Source organism: Sminthopsis crassicaudata, chromosome 2, assembly GCF_048593235.1.
Source record: "Sminthopsis crassicaudata isolate SCR6 chromosome 2, ASM4859323v1, whole genome shotgun sequence".
Lineage (NCBI taxonomy): Eukaryota > Metazoa > Chordata > Mammalia > Dasyuromorphia > Dasyuridae > Sminthopsis > Sminthopsis crassicaudata.
In genome coordinates this window covers 573,491,574-573,509,260 of record NC_133618.1, presented here as the reverse complement: position 1 = coordinate 573,509,260, position 17,687 = coordinate 573,491,574, and the positions used below count along the sequence as shown (strand labels likewise).

Sequence of the window (17,687 nt, the reverse complement as noted above, 5' to 3'; positions counted from 1 at the left end):
CCATAGCCTCTTCATTATATAGCTTCAATTTACCTCTTGGGCCCAGCATCTCTTCACTTTACTGTTGATCTCTCATTTTTTTTCTTTTAAAAATGTTATTGATACATTTTAGATAGCTTTTATTACTGAATATACTTGTAATAAATAATTTTAAAAAGAAAAAAATTTTCAGCAAAGCTAGTCAGCAGAGCTCTACTGACTCTAACAATGTGTACAATATTCCCACTCATAGTCATCATGTAAAGAAGAGAGGAAGGTATTTCTTATCTTTTCTCTGGAGCCAAAGATGATCATGTTAGTTTTGCTGTAGTTGTTTGTTTATTTTCATTTATATTTTTGTCATTTTGCATTTTTATTTCCTGGTTCTCATTATTTCAGCTTTCCTCAGTTCATCTAAGTCTTTCTATATTTCTCCATTATTTTCAACATTTCATTTACCATGTTCCATTATATTCATGTACCAAAATTAGTTTAACCCTTCCCCAATGAATGAGCATCTACATTGTTTCCAGTCCTTTGCTACCATATAATATATTGTCTTTGACCTTCTTGAGATATACCCCTAGCACTGGCATCTGTGGGTCAAACTTTAATCTTTCCTTTATGACAGAATTGTTTTGCAATCATACATATATCTTTCTTCATAATCATTCATGGTCGAAGAAGAGCAAACATTAAGTATCTTCTTCCAAAAATATGGAGCATTCTACTAGACAAATAGAAGTTATAAAATTTATATTTTTCCTTGCTTAAGGAGCACAGAGCCTAACAGAGTGATAAGATGTGAATACAGATATTCCTGAGTATGACTGGATAAAACTTATATTAAAGAGGTACAAAAGTCTATGTGTGATTGGAAGACTATGATTTTTATTAAAAAAGAAAATCTTGATGGCTTTTGAAGGATATCATAGATCTGAGATGAATAAAAAGTCAACTAAGCATTCCAGTAGGGAGCAACCTGAACTGGATAAAACAGAAAAATAGCTCAGAAACCAGAAATCCAATGGATACTAAAACACCATTTAATAATTACAACCAATTGTTCCTTATACTTCTGAAGAATACGTCCATTAGCTATGTGAGCTTGCATTCCAAGTTTTTTTTTTAATTATAGATTTAGAGAAGTAATAATGAAGTAAGAAATATTTCCAGTAAACCGAATGACTAGATTAAAAGTGCCAAGTTGGGAAAGTAGAAGGCATGCTAGAGATATCATAAGAAAACCAGTGTGAGTGAAAGAATAGTGAGAGTAAAGTACTCTCAAATTTGGATTATTATAATTAGGAAATATTTTTTTTAGAAACCTTCATTAGTTCAGAGCAGACTATAATGCCTTGATTTTTTTCAACCTAACTCATGACTCCTTCCTTTTTCTTCTCTTTCTTTTCCATTATACTGGGATGTAAAGCCTTTCTAATTCCTATTTTCCTGGATATGGCTAGAACTCCTCACTAAATTCCTTTCCCAACTTATTTTTAAATTTAATAGCCATCACCAAAATATCTTTGTCTTTCTCTGATGCCAGTTCTCATGAACAGGAAAGGAAAGAGGAAATGTATGATGAGGTGGTAAGATCACTGAATTGAGCATAATGAGACTGAGGTGAGAGGTGGTAAGGGCCTAAGCTAGAGGGATATGAGTGGAAGTGGGAATGGAAAGGAAGACTTTTTATGGATTCTATCCATAAAAAAAAAGAATAATATAATTTTCTTGGGAGACTGCCACATATACAAACTATATTCTCCTATCATAAAAGTGAAATATTTTGGGAGAGACTATTTTGAGCCTTCTTGGTTTCTATACTGTTTTGTTTGCTACCATGAGTTCAGTTTAGCATCACTAAAAGGCCAGTCCCACATTTGTATATCCATCCCTAATTTCTTGAATTCTCATCCCCTATTATATCTCTAGGACATCTCTATTTCCATGTCCTGCAGGTGTCTTAATCTCAACATACCTGAAACATAAGTCATCTTTCTTTCCAAATCTTCTCCAAACTTCACCATTTTAATCAATGGTCCTTCTAGCCAATCAGTTCTGTAACTTTTTCTTATCTTTTTCCCTCAATCTCCATATCCAATCAGTTGCTAAATCTTGTAGCTGTACATCTCTTGCATTTGTTCTCTTCTCTATGCTGATGTAGCCTCCCCTGGGGTTAAACTCACTATAACTTACTGGGACTACAAAGGAGCCTTCTAATTGACCTATAGTTGCTTTCCTTTTTGACCTCTCCTTTTCTCAGTTGACAAATGAATATTCCTAATACTCAAATCTGACCCTGTTACTTCTACTCAAACATCTTCAATGACTCCTTACCCCCAAAAAAAGGATAAAATGCAAAACATGGCTTCATGTAAAAGTCTTCTCTACCTACCTTTCCAAGTATTAATTCATAGTTTTATATTTCATGTAAACTTTATTCCAGCTAAAGTAGCAAAATAGTTGCTCCCAATATATAATATTCCATCTCCCATATGCATGCCTTTGAATAAATTTTTGGAATGCACTGTCTCCTTTCTTCTAGCTTATAACTGAATTCCTCCAAAGCACAACTGAGGTACAATCTTGCTACCTATAACCTTTCCTGATTCCTCAGTTACTATTACTTTTTATTTTAAAATTATATTGTTTTACTTTCTTATGCACTTTCTGATCTTCCTCCTATCCACTTTATCCATCTTGTAGCATATAAGCTTCAAGAAAGCAAGGATGGTTGGATTTTTGACTTTGTATTCCCAAAGTCTGGCATAGTATCGAATTCATAAGCACTCAGGAAATGTTTATCAGGTTGAATTGGGAACTCTTGGCAGATAATTAACTGACTGTGTTACTAAGAATATTTTTATTATATTCAACAAACATTTATTAAAAACTTCCTATGTGGAGAGCATTGTGCTAGGCACTGGGAGGGCTAGAAAATCTAGATAAAACTGTCTTTTCATAGAATTTAGAGAACAGTGAAAAGATAAAACATAAAACATGAAAAATATGCAATACATTATTTTATTAGAAGTATATTAGAAGACTTGTGATAGAGGGAGCCATCTGCATCCAGAAAGAGGATTATGGAAACTGAATGTGGAACACAATATAGCATTTTCACTTTTTTGTTGTTGTTTGCTTTTTTCTTTCTCATTTTTTTCTTTTTGATATGATTTTTCTTGTGCATCATGATAAATGTAGAAATATGTTTAGAAGATTTGCACATGTTTAACCTGCATTGGATTACTTGATATCTAGAGAAGGGGAAGGGGGAAAGATGGAAGAAAAATTTGGAATACAAAGTTTCGCAAGGGTGAATGTCGAAAACTATCTTTGCACATATTTGAAAATAAAAAGCTATTATTTAAAAAAAAAAGAAGTGTATTAGAATGGCATAGGGGGTAAAATATTATGTGCAGTCCAAGGAGAGAATGAGTTATTGGCAGGAAACATAAAGATAGAGTTTTTAGAAGTATTTGAGTATGTAGGATATCAGCCTGTGAGAAGAGATGGTATATGTAATCTAGGCACAGGATGCAATAAAAGCAAAAAGGCAAAGATATGAAATCACAGATTATGTTTGGGAAAAAGGAATAGTTTGGCTTAATCAGAGGAATAAGTAGATGAAATTTGAAAGATAGAGTAGCATGTAGCATAAGAATCCATAAGATCTATATTGAATCTCTAAAACTTACTATCAATATGATTATGAACAGATGAATCAACCTCTTTGTGACTCAATTTCCTTATACATAAAATGAGGAGGCTAAATTAGATCACTTCTAAGTTTCTTCCCATCTCCAAATCTGTGAGTCCATAATCCTGTGAAATTGTGAAAGGCCTTGAACCTAAGCAAAACATTTTAAATTTATGTAATTAGGCAGGGAAAAAAAAAGTGTTGAAGACATGAACAGAAAAGCGACATTACAGATTGGTAAAGATTAATCTGGCATTGGTATGGAGGCTGGATTGGAGTGGGGAAAGAGAAAAAATGAGATCTATTAAATTACTGAAAGGTGGCCATGGGAACAGACAAAATGTAAACACAAGAAATGTTTCAGGAGTGGAATTGATAAGATTTCAGAACTGGATAAAAGAGGTGAAGATGAGGGAATTATTCAGTATAATCTTAAATTTTGAATTTAGGATGAATGAGGTTACCAAGAGAAAAAAAAATAAAAAATTAAGAACAGAACCCTGGTCAGTATTAGGAAAGACGATACAAGGCCAGCAATGGAGACAAAGAAGCATTTAGAAGAAATAAGAAAATAATTCAGAGAGTGAAATGTCACCAAAGTCAAGGGAGGAGTAGGAAGGAACATCAAATGGTTTCTAAAGGATCAAAAAAGATGAGGGCCAGAAACAGAGCCCATTATATTTGAATATGAGGATGATTTTGGAGGCTCATCTAGCCATAAATTAACTGTCTCCCTGATGGTTTGCAAGAGTTAATTGACCTCTAGGTGAGTACCCTGCTATCTCTAATTTTTAAGATCAGTCTTAGGTTCCCCTATCTCTTCATAACAGCCTAAGTCAGTGATTCATTAGAACAAGAGAGATTTTCTTTAGAAAAGAAACTCAATAAATTGAGACTGGAAAGTGCATTTAATTTTAAGAAAAAGGAGCACAGTCAATTTCTGGAGTTTTTTTGTGTTTTCATCCTTGGACTTGAGCTCTGTTTCAGGGTCAATTTTCCATTCCTGTAAAGCCATTTGGGACTTTGGAATTGATCAGAGGACTAAAAGATCCAACTATTCTGTGGATTCTAATGCTTTAAGGAAATAATAAAATATCTTGTATCGTTGTGCTCTGAATGGTATTCAGTGAGCCAGCAACTGAAGAAACTATGGCAAAAAGTTTTCTTCCCACACCAATATTCTTTTCATTGCTTGCCTCCTATTATTTTGTGCTGCTCCCTTTTTTGGAAGTAGGAAAGGATATAGTGAGAAGAGAAAATAAAAACATGCTGAAGTTACATAATCCTAACTCTCCAAATAAGTATTGTCTTAGCTTTGTCCCTGGTTGTTAGTATGAGTAAGTAAGTCATGTAGTTTCTATACGCCCTACTTTCTCCTTAGCTATAAAAAGAAAGAGTTGAGCTAGCATTTTTCAGTAATCTTCCATGTTTTCTTTCCAGATGACCATGTTATATTTTATGAGTATTAATAATTTAATATTAGTAGTAATATTTACATTATATTTTGAATTCAAAGTCACTGAAAGTTGTTGACTATCTTAGAAAGAATACAATGTACATTCCATTTTTTCACATATTCATTCACATATTTCTTGAAGAAATATTAATGCTATGTTGTGGGAAAATAAAAAATGAATAAGATTTAGATCTATATCTCAAGGAACAAGAGATAAAACATGTATACAAATAATGGCATAAAATCAGAGTGTGATACAAGCAACAAGAGTGCCACAGGAGTTCAAAGGAAAACAAAGTCAGGTCTGCTGAAAGGATCAAAGAATGCTTCGTGGAGGAGGAAGCACTTGATTTTGATAACCTTGAAAAATGCATAGAATTTCAGTAAGCATATGCCATTTACGGGCAGGAAAATGTCTCACCTAATCTTTAGCTATTTACCCAATACTTTGGAGAGTGCTCTTCACCTAGTCAGCACTTAAAATGGATTGTATGAAAAGGAAAGAAATGCTGAGAAAGAAACATTTGAGCAAAAGCTGATAGGGAGGATGACTTATGAGCTGCCTGATTTGATTGTTTTCCAATGCATATAACAGATGATATTGTTTATTATGATTGTCTGTGTGTGTATGTGGCTATACTCTTATTAAATTTGTTGATGACAGGGACCATGCCATATCTGCCTTTTGTGTTTAAAGAAGAAGACAATGAATAAATGGTTGTTGAATGTCATAATATTTCTTTACCAATTTCTCTTTTATGAAAATAGCATATAACTGCTAATGGGAATATGTAGGAAAATGCTTTATAATATAAAAAATATTATTTTCTGAATTCCTCTGTTGATTAGGTACATAACACTTCAGTTTTAATATTCTCTGGTCTCTATCAGTGCTATTTTAGCTACATAACAAAAAATTTCCACATTTATCAGTTGCAAAATAATAATAATAATAATAATAATTTGTCCATGAATTTGACCTACATCCACAGACTGAGGAATTAAGAATAACAATACAGTTACAAATCTGAGAGACTAGACAGAATGCCTTTTTTCTTATTTAACATTTTATTTTTCCTAATTACTTGTGAAAAAATTTTTCCCTTTCAGCTACCCCTCTTATTATAAAGCAATTTGGCCTAGATTGTCCATGTGTAGGCATACAAAACACATTTCTGTGTAAGTCATTTTATGAAAGAAAAGAGACCAAAAAGAAACAAGAAAAAGAAAGTTAAAAAAAAGGTTGGGCTCTATTAATTCTTTCTGTGGAGATGGACAACACCTTTCATTATAAGTCCTACAGAATTGTCTTAGGAATTGTTTTGCTCAGAATAGCTAAAGTATTCATAGTAGTAGATTATCACATATATTGCTGTTACTATGTACAGGGCCTTTTTGATTTTGCTTATTTTACTTTCCATCAGTTTATGTAAGTCTTTCCATGTTTTTCTGAGAGAGGTTGTAATTTTAGGTTTTATCTTTTCTGGAATATCATATTACAAATCTTCCAGTCCTTTAATATAGAAGCTACTAAATTTTGTATTATCCTTTCTAACATTCAAGCAAGGCATTCAATTGTCAAGCCTGTAGGGGTGTTCATTTGAAAGATTCTAAAGCTCCCATGATAGTTGAACTTTATTTTGGCTGCTTGCAGTATTTTCTTCTTGATCTGGGAAATATGGGATTTGTCTAAATATTTCTAGAACTTTTCATTTGGGGATCTCTTTTAGGAAGTGATTGATGGATGTTTTCAATTTCAGTTTTACTCTCTGGTTCTAGAGCAGTTTTCCTTTATAACTTCTTGAAAGTAATGTCTTCACTGTTTTATTATGATCTTCAGATTGTTCAAAAATTCTTAAATTATCTTTTTTGGATCTATTTTTCATGTTAGTTGTTTTTCCAATGAGATAGTTTGCATTTCCTTCTGTTTTCTGATTCTTTGATTTTGCTTGATTGTTTCTTGATATCTCATGAAGTCATTAGATTCCACTTGCTCAATTCTAACTTTTAAGAAATCATTTTCTTCAGTGATCTTTTGTACCTTTTTTACCTTTTCCATGTGGCCAGTTCTCCTTTTAAGGAGTTTTTCTCTTCAGTGAATTTTTGTATATCTTTTTCCATGTGGCCAGTTCTACTTTTCAAGTCATTCTTCTTTAACCATTTCACCTTTTCTATCTTTTAAGGTGCTATTTTCTTCAGTATTTTTGTGCCTCCTTCACTGTTGATTTTATTTTCATGATTTTCTTGTATTACTCTCATTTCACTTTCCAATTTTACCTTTATTTTTTAAATCTTTTTTGAGTTCTTCAGCGGTCAGAGACTAATTCGTATTTTTTTTTTTTTTTTGAGGCTTTGGATGCATTTTGTCTTGTAGACTTCTGAGTGTATGTTTTGATCTTCCCTGTCACCATAGTAACTGTCTATGGTCAGAATTTTTTTCTGTTGTCAGCTTATTTTTCAGACCATTTCTTGTCTTTTAACTCTCTGCTCCAGTGGTGCTCTGCTTCACAAGTAGAGGGGACATTGTCCCAAGCTTCAGGTTTTTTATGCAATTGTTTTTAGAGGTAAGTCTTAGGATCTGTAAGTTTTTGGTTCTTTCGTGGTGGTATGATCTAGGAATAGATGTGTTTATTACTCTTCTATACTGTGCACTAGTTTGAAAGAGACCATAAAACACTCTTTTCAACCCTGCCTGGCACATAGTAAGTGTTATGTAAATTCTAGCTATTATTAATATTGCTATTATTATAAATGTTATGCAGGAGATTTCTCTTTAAATGGATTTTAAGTTCTGGATGGAGTCAATAACTGGGGTTTCTTACACTCCTGAGATTCTGTACTCTAACATTCTTTGATGTTTTATCTAACTTAATCAGAGGAAAATTCCTAAGTTGGGGAAGGGGGTGATCTTAGCCTCCTGGGAAAGCTGAAAGCACAAATTTAAGTCATAACAAGAATAAAAAGTATCTTGTTATTGCTATGTAGTCATCAGGTCAAATCCTATTTCTGAATCAGCTTCTTCATTTTGTCAGCATGTTGAAATAAGAAAGGAGATTCAGAGAAGCAGATGTTGCTACTGACAGTTTGCATATAGAAAATCCCAGGGTTGGAGGTAAAGGAGAATTGTATCAGGGCCAGGAAGAATAAATTTGGAGTATTGAAGGAATTCTGACCACCAAGGATGAGAGGAAAAGGGGAACACAAAAACTTACCTACTGTAAGATAGGAGCAAAGACTTAAAGGAAAAAGAAAGACAAATTAAAATCAGAGCAAAGTCTTAGGAGTGAAATGGAAGAGTTTTGGATGACTACAAGGTGAAGCATAAGCTCAGAGTGGGAAATTAAACAAGCTTATCAGCACCTAATCCTTTGAGTAGAATTGGTGAAACAGTATGGAATGGATAAAACTTGAAAAAGAATCATGTCTGTTGTTAACATGAAAGTCATTTTTCATAGCATGTTTTAAGTGGAATGAAGTTACTGAGGAGTTGCTGCATCCTGCAGAGTCAAGCGGGTGTAAATCTATGCTTTGCCAAAGTCATTTTTGTTCGAGTTGGTGCTTCAGGAAGCACCAGACCACAGAGGGTTCAGACTTTGAACCCCAGGAAATCTACAGTGTTGAAAGGGCTAGGGGCCTGAATAAGGTAGCAAGGCATTCGGTTGTCAAGTCTGTAGGGGTGTTCATTTGAAAGTAGACATGAAACTGGAATATCAGAGAGGGAGTAGATAGAATATAAAATGTCTAAGCCAGTTCCAAAGTTTAGAATGTCAGTCTAAATAGAATTCGGCAGGTTGTCAGTAGAAGTGCAAGCAAGCAAGTCAGTTGAGATCATCTAGCAAAAAGTATCAGGTTCTGAATCACTGGAAGATTGGGGATCAAGAGCCATGCATGAACCCAGTCAGTCACTGAAGAACTAAAGAGCAGCAACCCCATTATTGGGAATGTAGATGGAAAGGAGGAACCTAAACCCACGGGAACTAAGAAACTGCACAGGAAGCTCAAATGAACTGGGAGATGAGGACACAGGATTAAAACAGGATCAGTTCAAGGTTGCTTCCGACATTCTATTAGTGTAACACAGGGCGTGGACTTTAACCTCCCCTGCCTTAGACTGTTTCTTGAGATTCTAAATTATCGATGACTCTCCAGAACCTGGAATTTCCCCACACAAATGCAGACCGAAACTTATGGTGCTAAAGATACCACCATCAAAAAGTCTTTTGCATGGTATGACACCTTTATTTAACATTTTTATTCTACCTTCTGCCAAAAAGATTTGAGGCAGTTTGTTAGTTCAAATAGGGCAGCTAGGTAGTGCAGTAGATAGAATGCCAAGCTTGAAGTCAAAACTCCTCTTCCTGAATTCAAAACTAGCCATACTAGAAAGTCTGGGCAAGTCACTTAACCCTGTTTACCTTATTTTCCTCATCTGTAAAATAAGCTGGAAAAGGAAATGGCAAATCATTCTAATATCTTTGCTAAAAAAAAAAAAAAAACCCAAATGGAGTCATGAAGAGTCAGGCACAACTTCAAAACTACTGAACCACAGTTGGTTAAAAAAATATTGTTAAGCTAGTTCAGTTAAGGGTAGAAATAGAAGAGGGACAACTTGAAGAACACAGGAGAGGCTACCACATAATAGGGATAATTTGATTATTATAATTAGGCCTTGAATTTTTTTGATAGGCTAAAAATGGAAACAGATCATATCACAAAATTTTCATTTTCCAACCAAAGAAAGCAAAAAAAATTTGTCTACAGAGACAAACTTTCCTGGAACTAAAATCTATCAGGAATTTAGTTCTGCATAAGACCTTTTCTGAGTGACATTGGGCAATACAGCAAGATAATGTTCTCAAATACAATTTTTAAAAAAAATTATAGAAATGTCATTTAAAGAGAGTTCTTGCCTCATCCCACTATAAAGGCTAGAAATATCAAATTCAATTGTAACTTGGTGACAGTAACCATCAGTTTATACAACTGTCCTTGACAGTCATAGTTGGGACTTATAAATACTAGTTGCAATTTTTTCTCATTTTGCCATTTGGAATTTGAAAGCAGATACCAATGTTAAACAGGAAACCCTAATTGCAGTATATGTCTGCTATAAGTCAAAGAAAACTGCTTATGATTTTTGAGTTTATTAATAAATCCGTGGTGAACTTCAGCCTTTTCTTCCAAACCAACGAATAAAAGGCTTCGGAAGAATGCATTATAAATTATTTTTGGATGCTCCAAAGAATTCATTTGGCTATATACAACAACAGGTCTCATTTCTGGTATGCTGCTATCACACTTGAACCAAACAGGCTATTTTTTAAATGTGTAAATTATTAGGATCGTAGCTTTAAGAATTGTTTTAACTATCAAAATTCAAAGAGCTATTTCACAAATTATATAGACTGACAAAAAATTAATCTACTTGTACTCAGAAAAAGTGTAATAATGATGATGCTTCAAGGTTTACAAAGGGATTTTTTTCTCTCTCTCAATAATTATCCGGTACTATTCATTCTTTTATTAAATATTAAGAAATTCTAGCTAGTAGATACTGAGTTCATAATCATACACTGTATATTGGAAATAGGAATTTTTGGCCGCCCATCAGTTGGAGAATGCCTGAATAAGTTATGGTATATGAATATTATGGAATATTATTGTTCTAAGAAACAATCAACAGGATGATTTCAGAGAGACCTGAAGAGACTTACATGAACTGAGTGAAGTGAGTAGAACCAGGAGAACATTATACACAAAAAAAAGGTTATGTAATGATTAACTCTGTTGGCTTGACTTTTTTCAAAGATGATTCAGGCCAATTCCTAAAGACTTACGACGCAGATCTGCATCCAGAAAGAGGGCTATGGGGATTGAATGTGGATCACAACATAGTATTTTCACTTTTTCATTGTTTGCTTGGATTTTGTTGTTTCTCATTTTTTGCCCTTTTTGGTCTGATTTCCCTTTATAGCATAATTGTGGAAATATGTATAGAAGAATTGCACTTGTTTAACATATATTGGATTACTTGCCCTCTGGGGAGGGGGTGGGGACAAGAGAGAGAAAAAATGGAACGCAAGGTTTTCAAAGGTGAAGGTTGCAAATTATCTATGTATATGTTTAGAAAATAAAAAAGCTTTAATAATTTTTTAAAAGGAGATAGGAATTTTAGTGCAAGTGTCTCCATTTCTTTCCCTTATACCATACTGACTTGAATTTTCTTGTGGATGAAAAATCATTGTTTTGTTTGATGTTTTCTATATAATGCTTTCTGCCATACTATTATAAACAAGTCTTCTGTACCTCAAATATTTTGAGGGCCAGTATTCTTGGAATTTTCCTAGGCTTTATCAGCAGAATAACTAAAGAACTGAATCCTACTAAATAAATACATATTTTACCTATATACATGTAAAAAGACAAAGTGGAAAAAAATTTCTCAAGCATATGGACTTATAGAGAACATTTATCATTTCTGTAATTTTTCCAGGGTTATCTCTGGACCTGGAATATATTCTCTCTTTATCTGTACCTCTTAGAATTTTTTGCTTCCTTCAGAACTTAAATCAAGAAGCACTTCTTACTCATCTTTATTTCTCCAGCTGCTACAGCCTCCATTTCTCCCCCAAATTACCTTGTATTTGCTTTGAATGTAAATCCAAAAGCTTTAACACTGCTTGCAGCACTATAACACACTGTAATTCTGTGTTGTCTCCTTTTACTTTCATAGAAAAAGGGCTATGGCAGTAAAGGAGACAGGACTCTAAGAATCATATAGTTAGATCGGTGTGGTGGTACACGCTGGTAATCCTTACCACTATGGAGATCAGTGGATCTCTTGAGCTTGGGAATTCTCAGTTGCAGTATGTTCTATAGCTGATTAATTATCTATATGATAAGCTCCCAGGAGCAGAAAGTTACCATATTGCCTAAAAAGGGATAAACTGCCCCAGATCATAGAGCAGGTGGAAACTACCACAAAGCAATATCAGACTTATGAGCAGACCTTGTACTGCTAAGCTAGTCTTTTAGCAAAAAACAAAAAAACAAAAAAAAACCTCACTTCATTTTTCAGATTTCCTATAAATATTTATTTAAATGAGACTATTCTAAATGTGAACTCTTTGTCCAATGTGAAAAAAGTTGATGTACTACTGGAGAAACAAAACTACATTTTTATTGATGTTCTTGCTATAAATGAAACCCGAAGACATAAAGAAGTCACTGCTAAATAGAAGGATGGCTCAAAAAATCTTCTAGGCAAGGCAAACAAAGAAGTTCGTTGCCAAAAGCAACATAAAATATCATTTAACAGGACACTTGATCATCTTATTTGGCAGGGTGCACGATGAATAGACTAAAAAAGACCACCATGAAGGTATTTGCAGTTTCTGTGCCAACAACTGTTGTAGAGGGTGAGGAAGCAGAGAAATGCTAGGAAGAACTTGACAAGATTCTCCAAACTGCATCATAGACATTGCCAGTCCTCAAACACCAGATCATTTGTTGAATTAAGGAGCCAATAGAACAATAGTCATAATAGTGATGCTTCTATTAGAAAAGTATCTGGGAGCAAGTATCCTTTGACCCAAGATGGCCTGGACTTAGAAGGAGCCTGGAAAGTTCTGGGTCCTCAATTCTGACCCACTGGTAACCGCGACTAACAAAGAAAAGTACTGGTATGGAATAGGTTATAGAATTCTGGAGGAGAGTTTAGGCCCAAGTCCAGCTCTTAACCACACTTCCCACACTATTGTAGTCTATAGGTAGATTTCAAGGAGTCCATAAATTTGCATGGGGAAAGTAATTGCTCCTTTATTTGCACTATCTTCTAACAGAAATTTAGCATTTTCTTCAGTTATGAATTTTTAAAACATACACATTATTTATACTAAAGCATCTTTAATGTCAGAAATTGTCTTTTTCTCTAACCAAAGAATCACTACACTGATACCAAGGAAATTAAAATCAAATTAAAAAATTATATGAAGGAGGGGGTGAGAATGGGAAGAAGGAGAATTGGGAAATCCAGTCCATGTGTAGTAGGGACTTTATCAATGCTTCAAGAAGGCAAGGTGACCTTATGTATATTCCTATTTTCCCATTACTATGAATTTTCAACTATGATGACCAACTTGTGTGTGTGTGTGTATATAAGTGTCATAAAATAGCTTGATTTTATCTATTTTGTTAATTTAAAAAATTCATTTCTTCTAAGCTTTAACATCTAGATAAAATAGCAAATATTTTATTCATCCAGAGTATATACCTGTTTTTAAAGGACCGATAAAATGTAGGGAACTTATCCCTTTTCCTAGTACAAGGCAAAAAAAGGGGGGGGAATATATCCCATCACTAAAATTTAAATTTTAGTAAAATAATTTTTAAAATCCATTTTTCAAAAAAAAAATTAACCCAAGGTTTTGCAAAGGTGAATGCTAAAAATTATCTGTGCATATGTTTTGAAAATAAAAAAAGCTTTAATTTTTAAAATCCTCTTTTTTCCATGAGAACAAGTTAGTCAACAAGCATAATGAAATGCCTATTACTTGTCAGGTACTGTGTTAAATAAATACTACGGACATAAAGAAATATTTTAAAAAGTAGTCACTACTCTTAAGGATAATATTTTAAAAAGTAGGTCACTACTCCTTACTAGGATACGGTTTGGAGGAAGTTAGGAGGTGGAGAAAGGAGAAGGAAAGTCCTATATTATTGTCTATTGTTATTAAATCTATGAGTAAAGCTTCATAAAGATTTATTTTAAAGGGCTATAAAAAAGAGCTTCAGTAATCAAATGACCATTTTCTCTGATGGAAAATACTCCTTCCAAGTAGCCCTGCTGCGAATGTGATGTCAGTACTATGGTTAAATATAGCAAGGCATTGGCAAGACAAATTGAGAGGAAGTCCATTAAATGAAGCTGGATGTGTTTTTCTCCCCGTTTTTTCCTATATGTCTCCACTAAATCTCTCTCCCTCCCTCCCTCCCTCCCTCCCTCCCTCTCTCTCTCTCTCTCTCTCTCTCTCTCTCTCTCTCTCTCTCTCTCTCTCTCTCTCTCTCTCTCTCTCTCTCTCTCTCTCTCTCCTTCCCTCAATTTCTATAGGTTCATTCCTGAGCCTTGGTCAGCCTGCAGCACTACCTGTGGCCCAGGTATCCAAGTCCGAGAGGTCAAGTGTCGAGTTCTGCTTACATTCACTCAGACAGAAACAGAACTTCCTGAGGAAGAGTGTGAAAGCCCTAAACCATCCACTGAACGGCCTTGTCTCCTTGAAGCATGTGATGAAGGACCTGCTGCACATGGACTGGATTTCTCGCGGCATGAAAAGCACAGTGAAACTATTTATGATTGGGAGTATGTTGGTTTTACTCCTTGCTCAGCTACATGCTTGGGAGGTATTTGAAACTTTTCTTTTTCTATGGTGCTTATTTCTTGGGTAACCAAAGCCAAGGGAAAAATGACTTGGTCAACCCAATTGTGTAAATTAATTGGGTCTGTGTTAGTTGTTCTTCATTCTCAAAGAAGACCAAAATGACATCACTGTTTTAGAGTCTAATTAGTATGTCCCACTTTGGCTGGTCAGATCATTAGGAGCCCAGAATGCTCTGCTACAGGTTGAACATCTGGGGTGGATTCTCTGACTTTGCATATCTCACATTTCTTCTAAGCCAAATCAATTCTGCTTTGCTCATAGAGCACAGAACCTTCTCTGATGAGGTCACACCATGCTGGGTGGTCCTACACCAATATCTTCCATGTGTAAATTAGACTGGGAGGAAAAGAAAATCTGTTGATTACCTAAGGGATAATTAGTAGAATATTCTGTCTGTTAAATCTCTTACTCACAGGAGGTAGTACAGCAAGAAAGAGATACTTGTTTTCTCTCTAACAATATATCAGCAGGAGTAGTTTGTGTTTAGGCGGGGAAGGAGGAAAGGAAATGTCCCTTTGACTGCCTATTAGTAACTTTGTGAACTTGGTAAATGGTGCCCCCTCTGCAACAAAATTTCTTCTTTTGTAAAATAAGGGAGCTGACTAGGGACCACCTTGAAAAAAATGAGAGAGGCAAAGGTGGGTTTTGCAGCTTGAAAAGAATTTCTATAAGAGCCATCACAGAAGTGGCCCTATAGATTTCCAGGAGTCCAGGGCTTAATTTTATAGATTCCTTTAAGAATCTTACTGGATGCAGCAAAGGCTGTTTCTTTATAATATGTTTTAACCTACTATCACAAGGTCATCCTTCAAAGATTGACTTTCTGCTTTGAATTTTGAGCTGTATGCAAGAGTTTCATAACCTGACTTCTGGAAAGCAGAGAGTTTTCAACTGAAAAAAAGTTTGGCAGTTATAGTAAAAGGTTATGCTGAGCAAAATGTAATTTTCCACTCTTAATATTCATGGATCAAAATATGTTTCCCATGGAGAAGAAATAATGAATATAAATTAATAAGTTTTTAAAAAGTCAACCCCAATGCCCAGCATCCTTGAGATTTTTTTAGCCTATAAGCATGTATATCAACCACATAGGTACATCTCAGCAAAATTGTTGATGGATAAATTATCTAGGCTTTTCAACATTGACATTCAGAAATTTTTGTAAATCTTCTCTTATGTTAGTGTGGTAACCACAAAGTTCACCTTTCTGTCTCCTGATCTTCCCATAATGATTAAGAAACCAGACACATTCTATTTTTAGCTTCCAGAACAGATAAAGCAAAGCAGTCAGATCTGCATCTTGCAGGATACATATGCCTCTCAGTTGAATTTCATCTGGCCTATGGCATTCAAAAAAATCTTCCTCCCCACATTCAAAGCCAATTTTTTTAAGGATACAACAAAACATTTAATTTAATGTCCTCATTTTACAAATGTGAAAATTAATGACAATAAAAGAAACATGATTTCTCCAAAATATCCAGGTTTAAAAAGAAACAAAGATAGGATTGAACCCATTCCTCTGACACCAAATCCAGATTCTTGCTGGTTAGCATCCTTACTTGCAAATCTTCAAATACTTTATCACAAAAGCCAAACGAAACCAAAATTGCACATATACAGGAAAAAAAGTAGCTATTTTGCTTTCATCTATATTATGAAAAGAATATTAATAGAATTGAAGGAGTTTTAGATCTTTTTTTTTCCTTTAAAGTGAGGAAGTAATCTAAATTGAAACACAAACATTTCTCTCTGTGTGTGTTCAAAGCCAATTTTTGTCTCTGTATACTAAAATGTCATATCTTTTAGCAGAAATATCTTTAAAATGTAATGAGTAAGGGGTATTACTCTATCAAGGAAGACATTGTTTTTTTCACCTAAGCTATTATTTATGTGGCTAAAATGAGAAATAATAGATGGTTTGAAAAAAGACACATTAGTGCCTTCAAAAGGAAAGATCCTTATATGGTAGAGTTCCCTAAATGCCAATTGTTATTATTAATATTAAGAAAATAATTATTGAGGCAGCTAAGTGACGCAGTGGATAGAGCACTAGCCCTGAAGTCAGGAGGATCTGAGTTCAAATTTGGCCTAAGACACTTAACACTTCCTAGCTGTATGACCCTAGGCAAGTCACTTAACCCCAATTGCCTCAGCAAAAAAGGAAAATAATTATTCAGAGACCTTTATGTTACTAAATAGATTCTTGATGAGGAATTTATTGGAAAAAACATGGACAAGAATTGCATAGAATGACCATGTAAGGATTGGAAGCAATGTGAGTGAAGAGGCTGTTCTCATCCATGAAATCAAGATTCCATCTAAGTATCAAAATATAATAGTGATTTCTAACTCAATGATATTTGCCATCTTAATAAAAAGAAGACAAAACATTGTTGATCAGTTCTAGAAAAGGGAATTATCACAAAATGAAGGTAGTCAGGAAATTTGAAAGGTAGAATTCAAAAATTCTGTCGTTCACAAGAAATCTATAAGCTATTTAAAACATCTTTCTTATGGTACCACTGTTTAGTTCCATTCTGTTCAAATGTATTTAAATTTTTTATAAAGCAAAAGCTATATGCCCATTAGGAAACAGGTTCTCAAAAACTGTTCAATGTAGGTCAGAGTATAATTACTTTCCATCAAAAGTAATTGATTTATTAAGCAAGCTTATAACTTTGCTTCATGACTGATGTACATCATTTTCTTGCACATTATTTTCTCATTTTCTTGAGAAAGTGTTGCTTTTAGCTCCTTTCTGATGAATCTGTGTGTATAATAAATGGTGTGGAGAAGCTGAGAACTTTAAGAATCTGTGTCTGGAATAAAGTCTCCACAGACATTTAATTCAATTTAAAATGCCTACTATGTATAACATGCTATGTAAGGAATTAGGGATATAAAGACATAAAAAAGTACCTCGTCTCAAGGACTTTAGGGAATAAGAAACTTAAAATTAAACACCAGAAAGAACTAAACTTGCCTAGTAAATATGTACCATTTAGTGCAAATAATTGACCTATAAAGTGGTCATATGAATTCAAATTTACACAATTCAAAGTTATAAAGTATGTTAATTGGGTCCAGCCCAATCTTTTTTCCTTCTCTT

At 34.2% G+C, this 17,687-nt stretch overlaps 1 protein-coding gene across 8 annotated transcripts in view; it reads left to right on the top strand.

Annotated features, from left to right (window-relative positions):
- ADAMTSL3 (ADAMTS like 3) overlaps positions 1 to 17,687 on the top strand; it is a 553,717-nt gene that overhangs the window by 421,233 nt on the left and 114,797 nt on the right. For all 8 annotated transcript variants that reach the window (XM_074295268.1, XM_074295270.1, XM_074295266.1 and 5 more), the window contains exon 16: positions 14,248 to 14,537. In XM_074295268.1, coding sequence (XP_074151369.1) covers positions 14,248 to 14,537 — 290 coding nt within the window. The remainder of the gene's footprint in view (positions 1 to 14,247; positions 14,538 to 17,687) is intronic.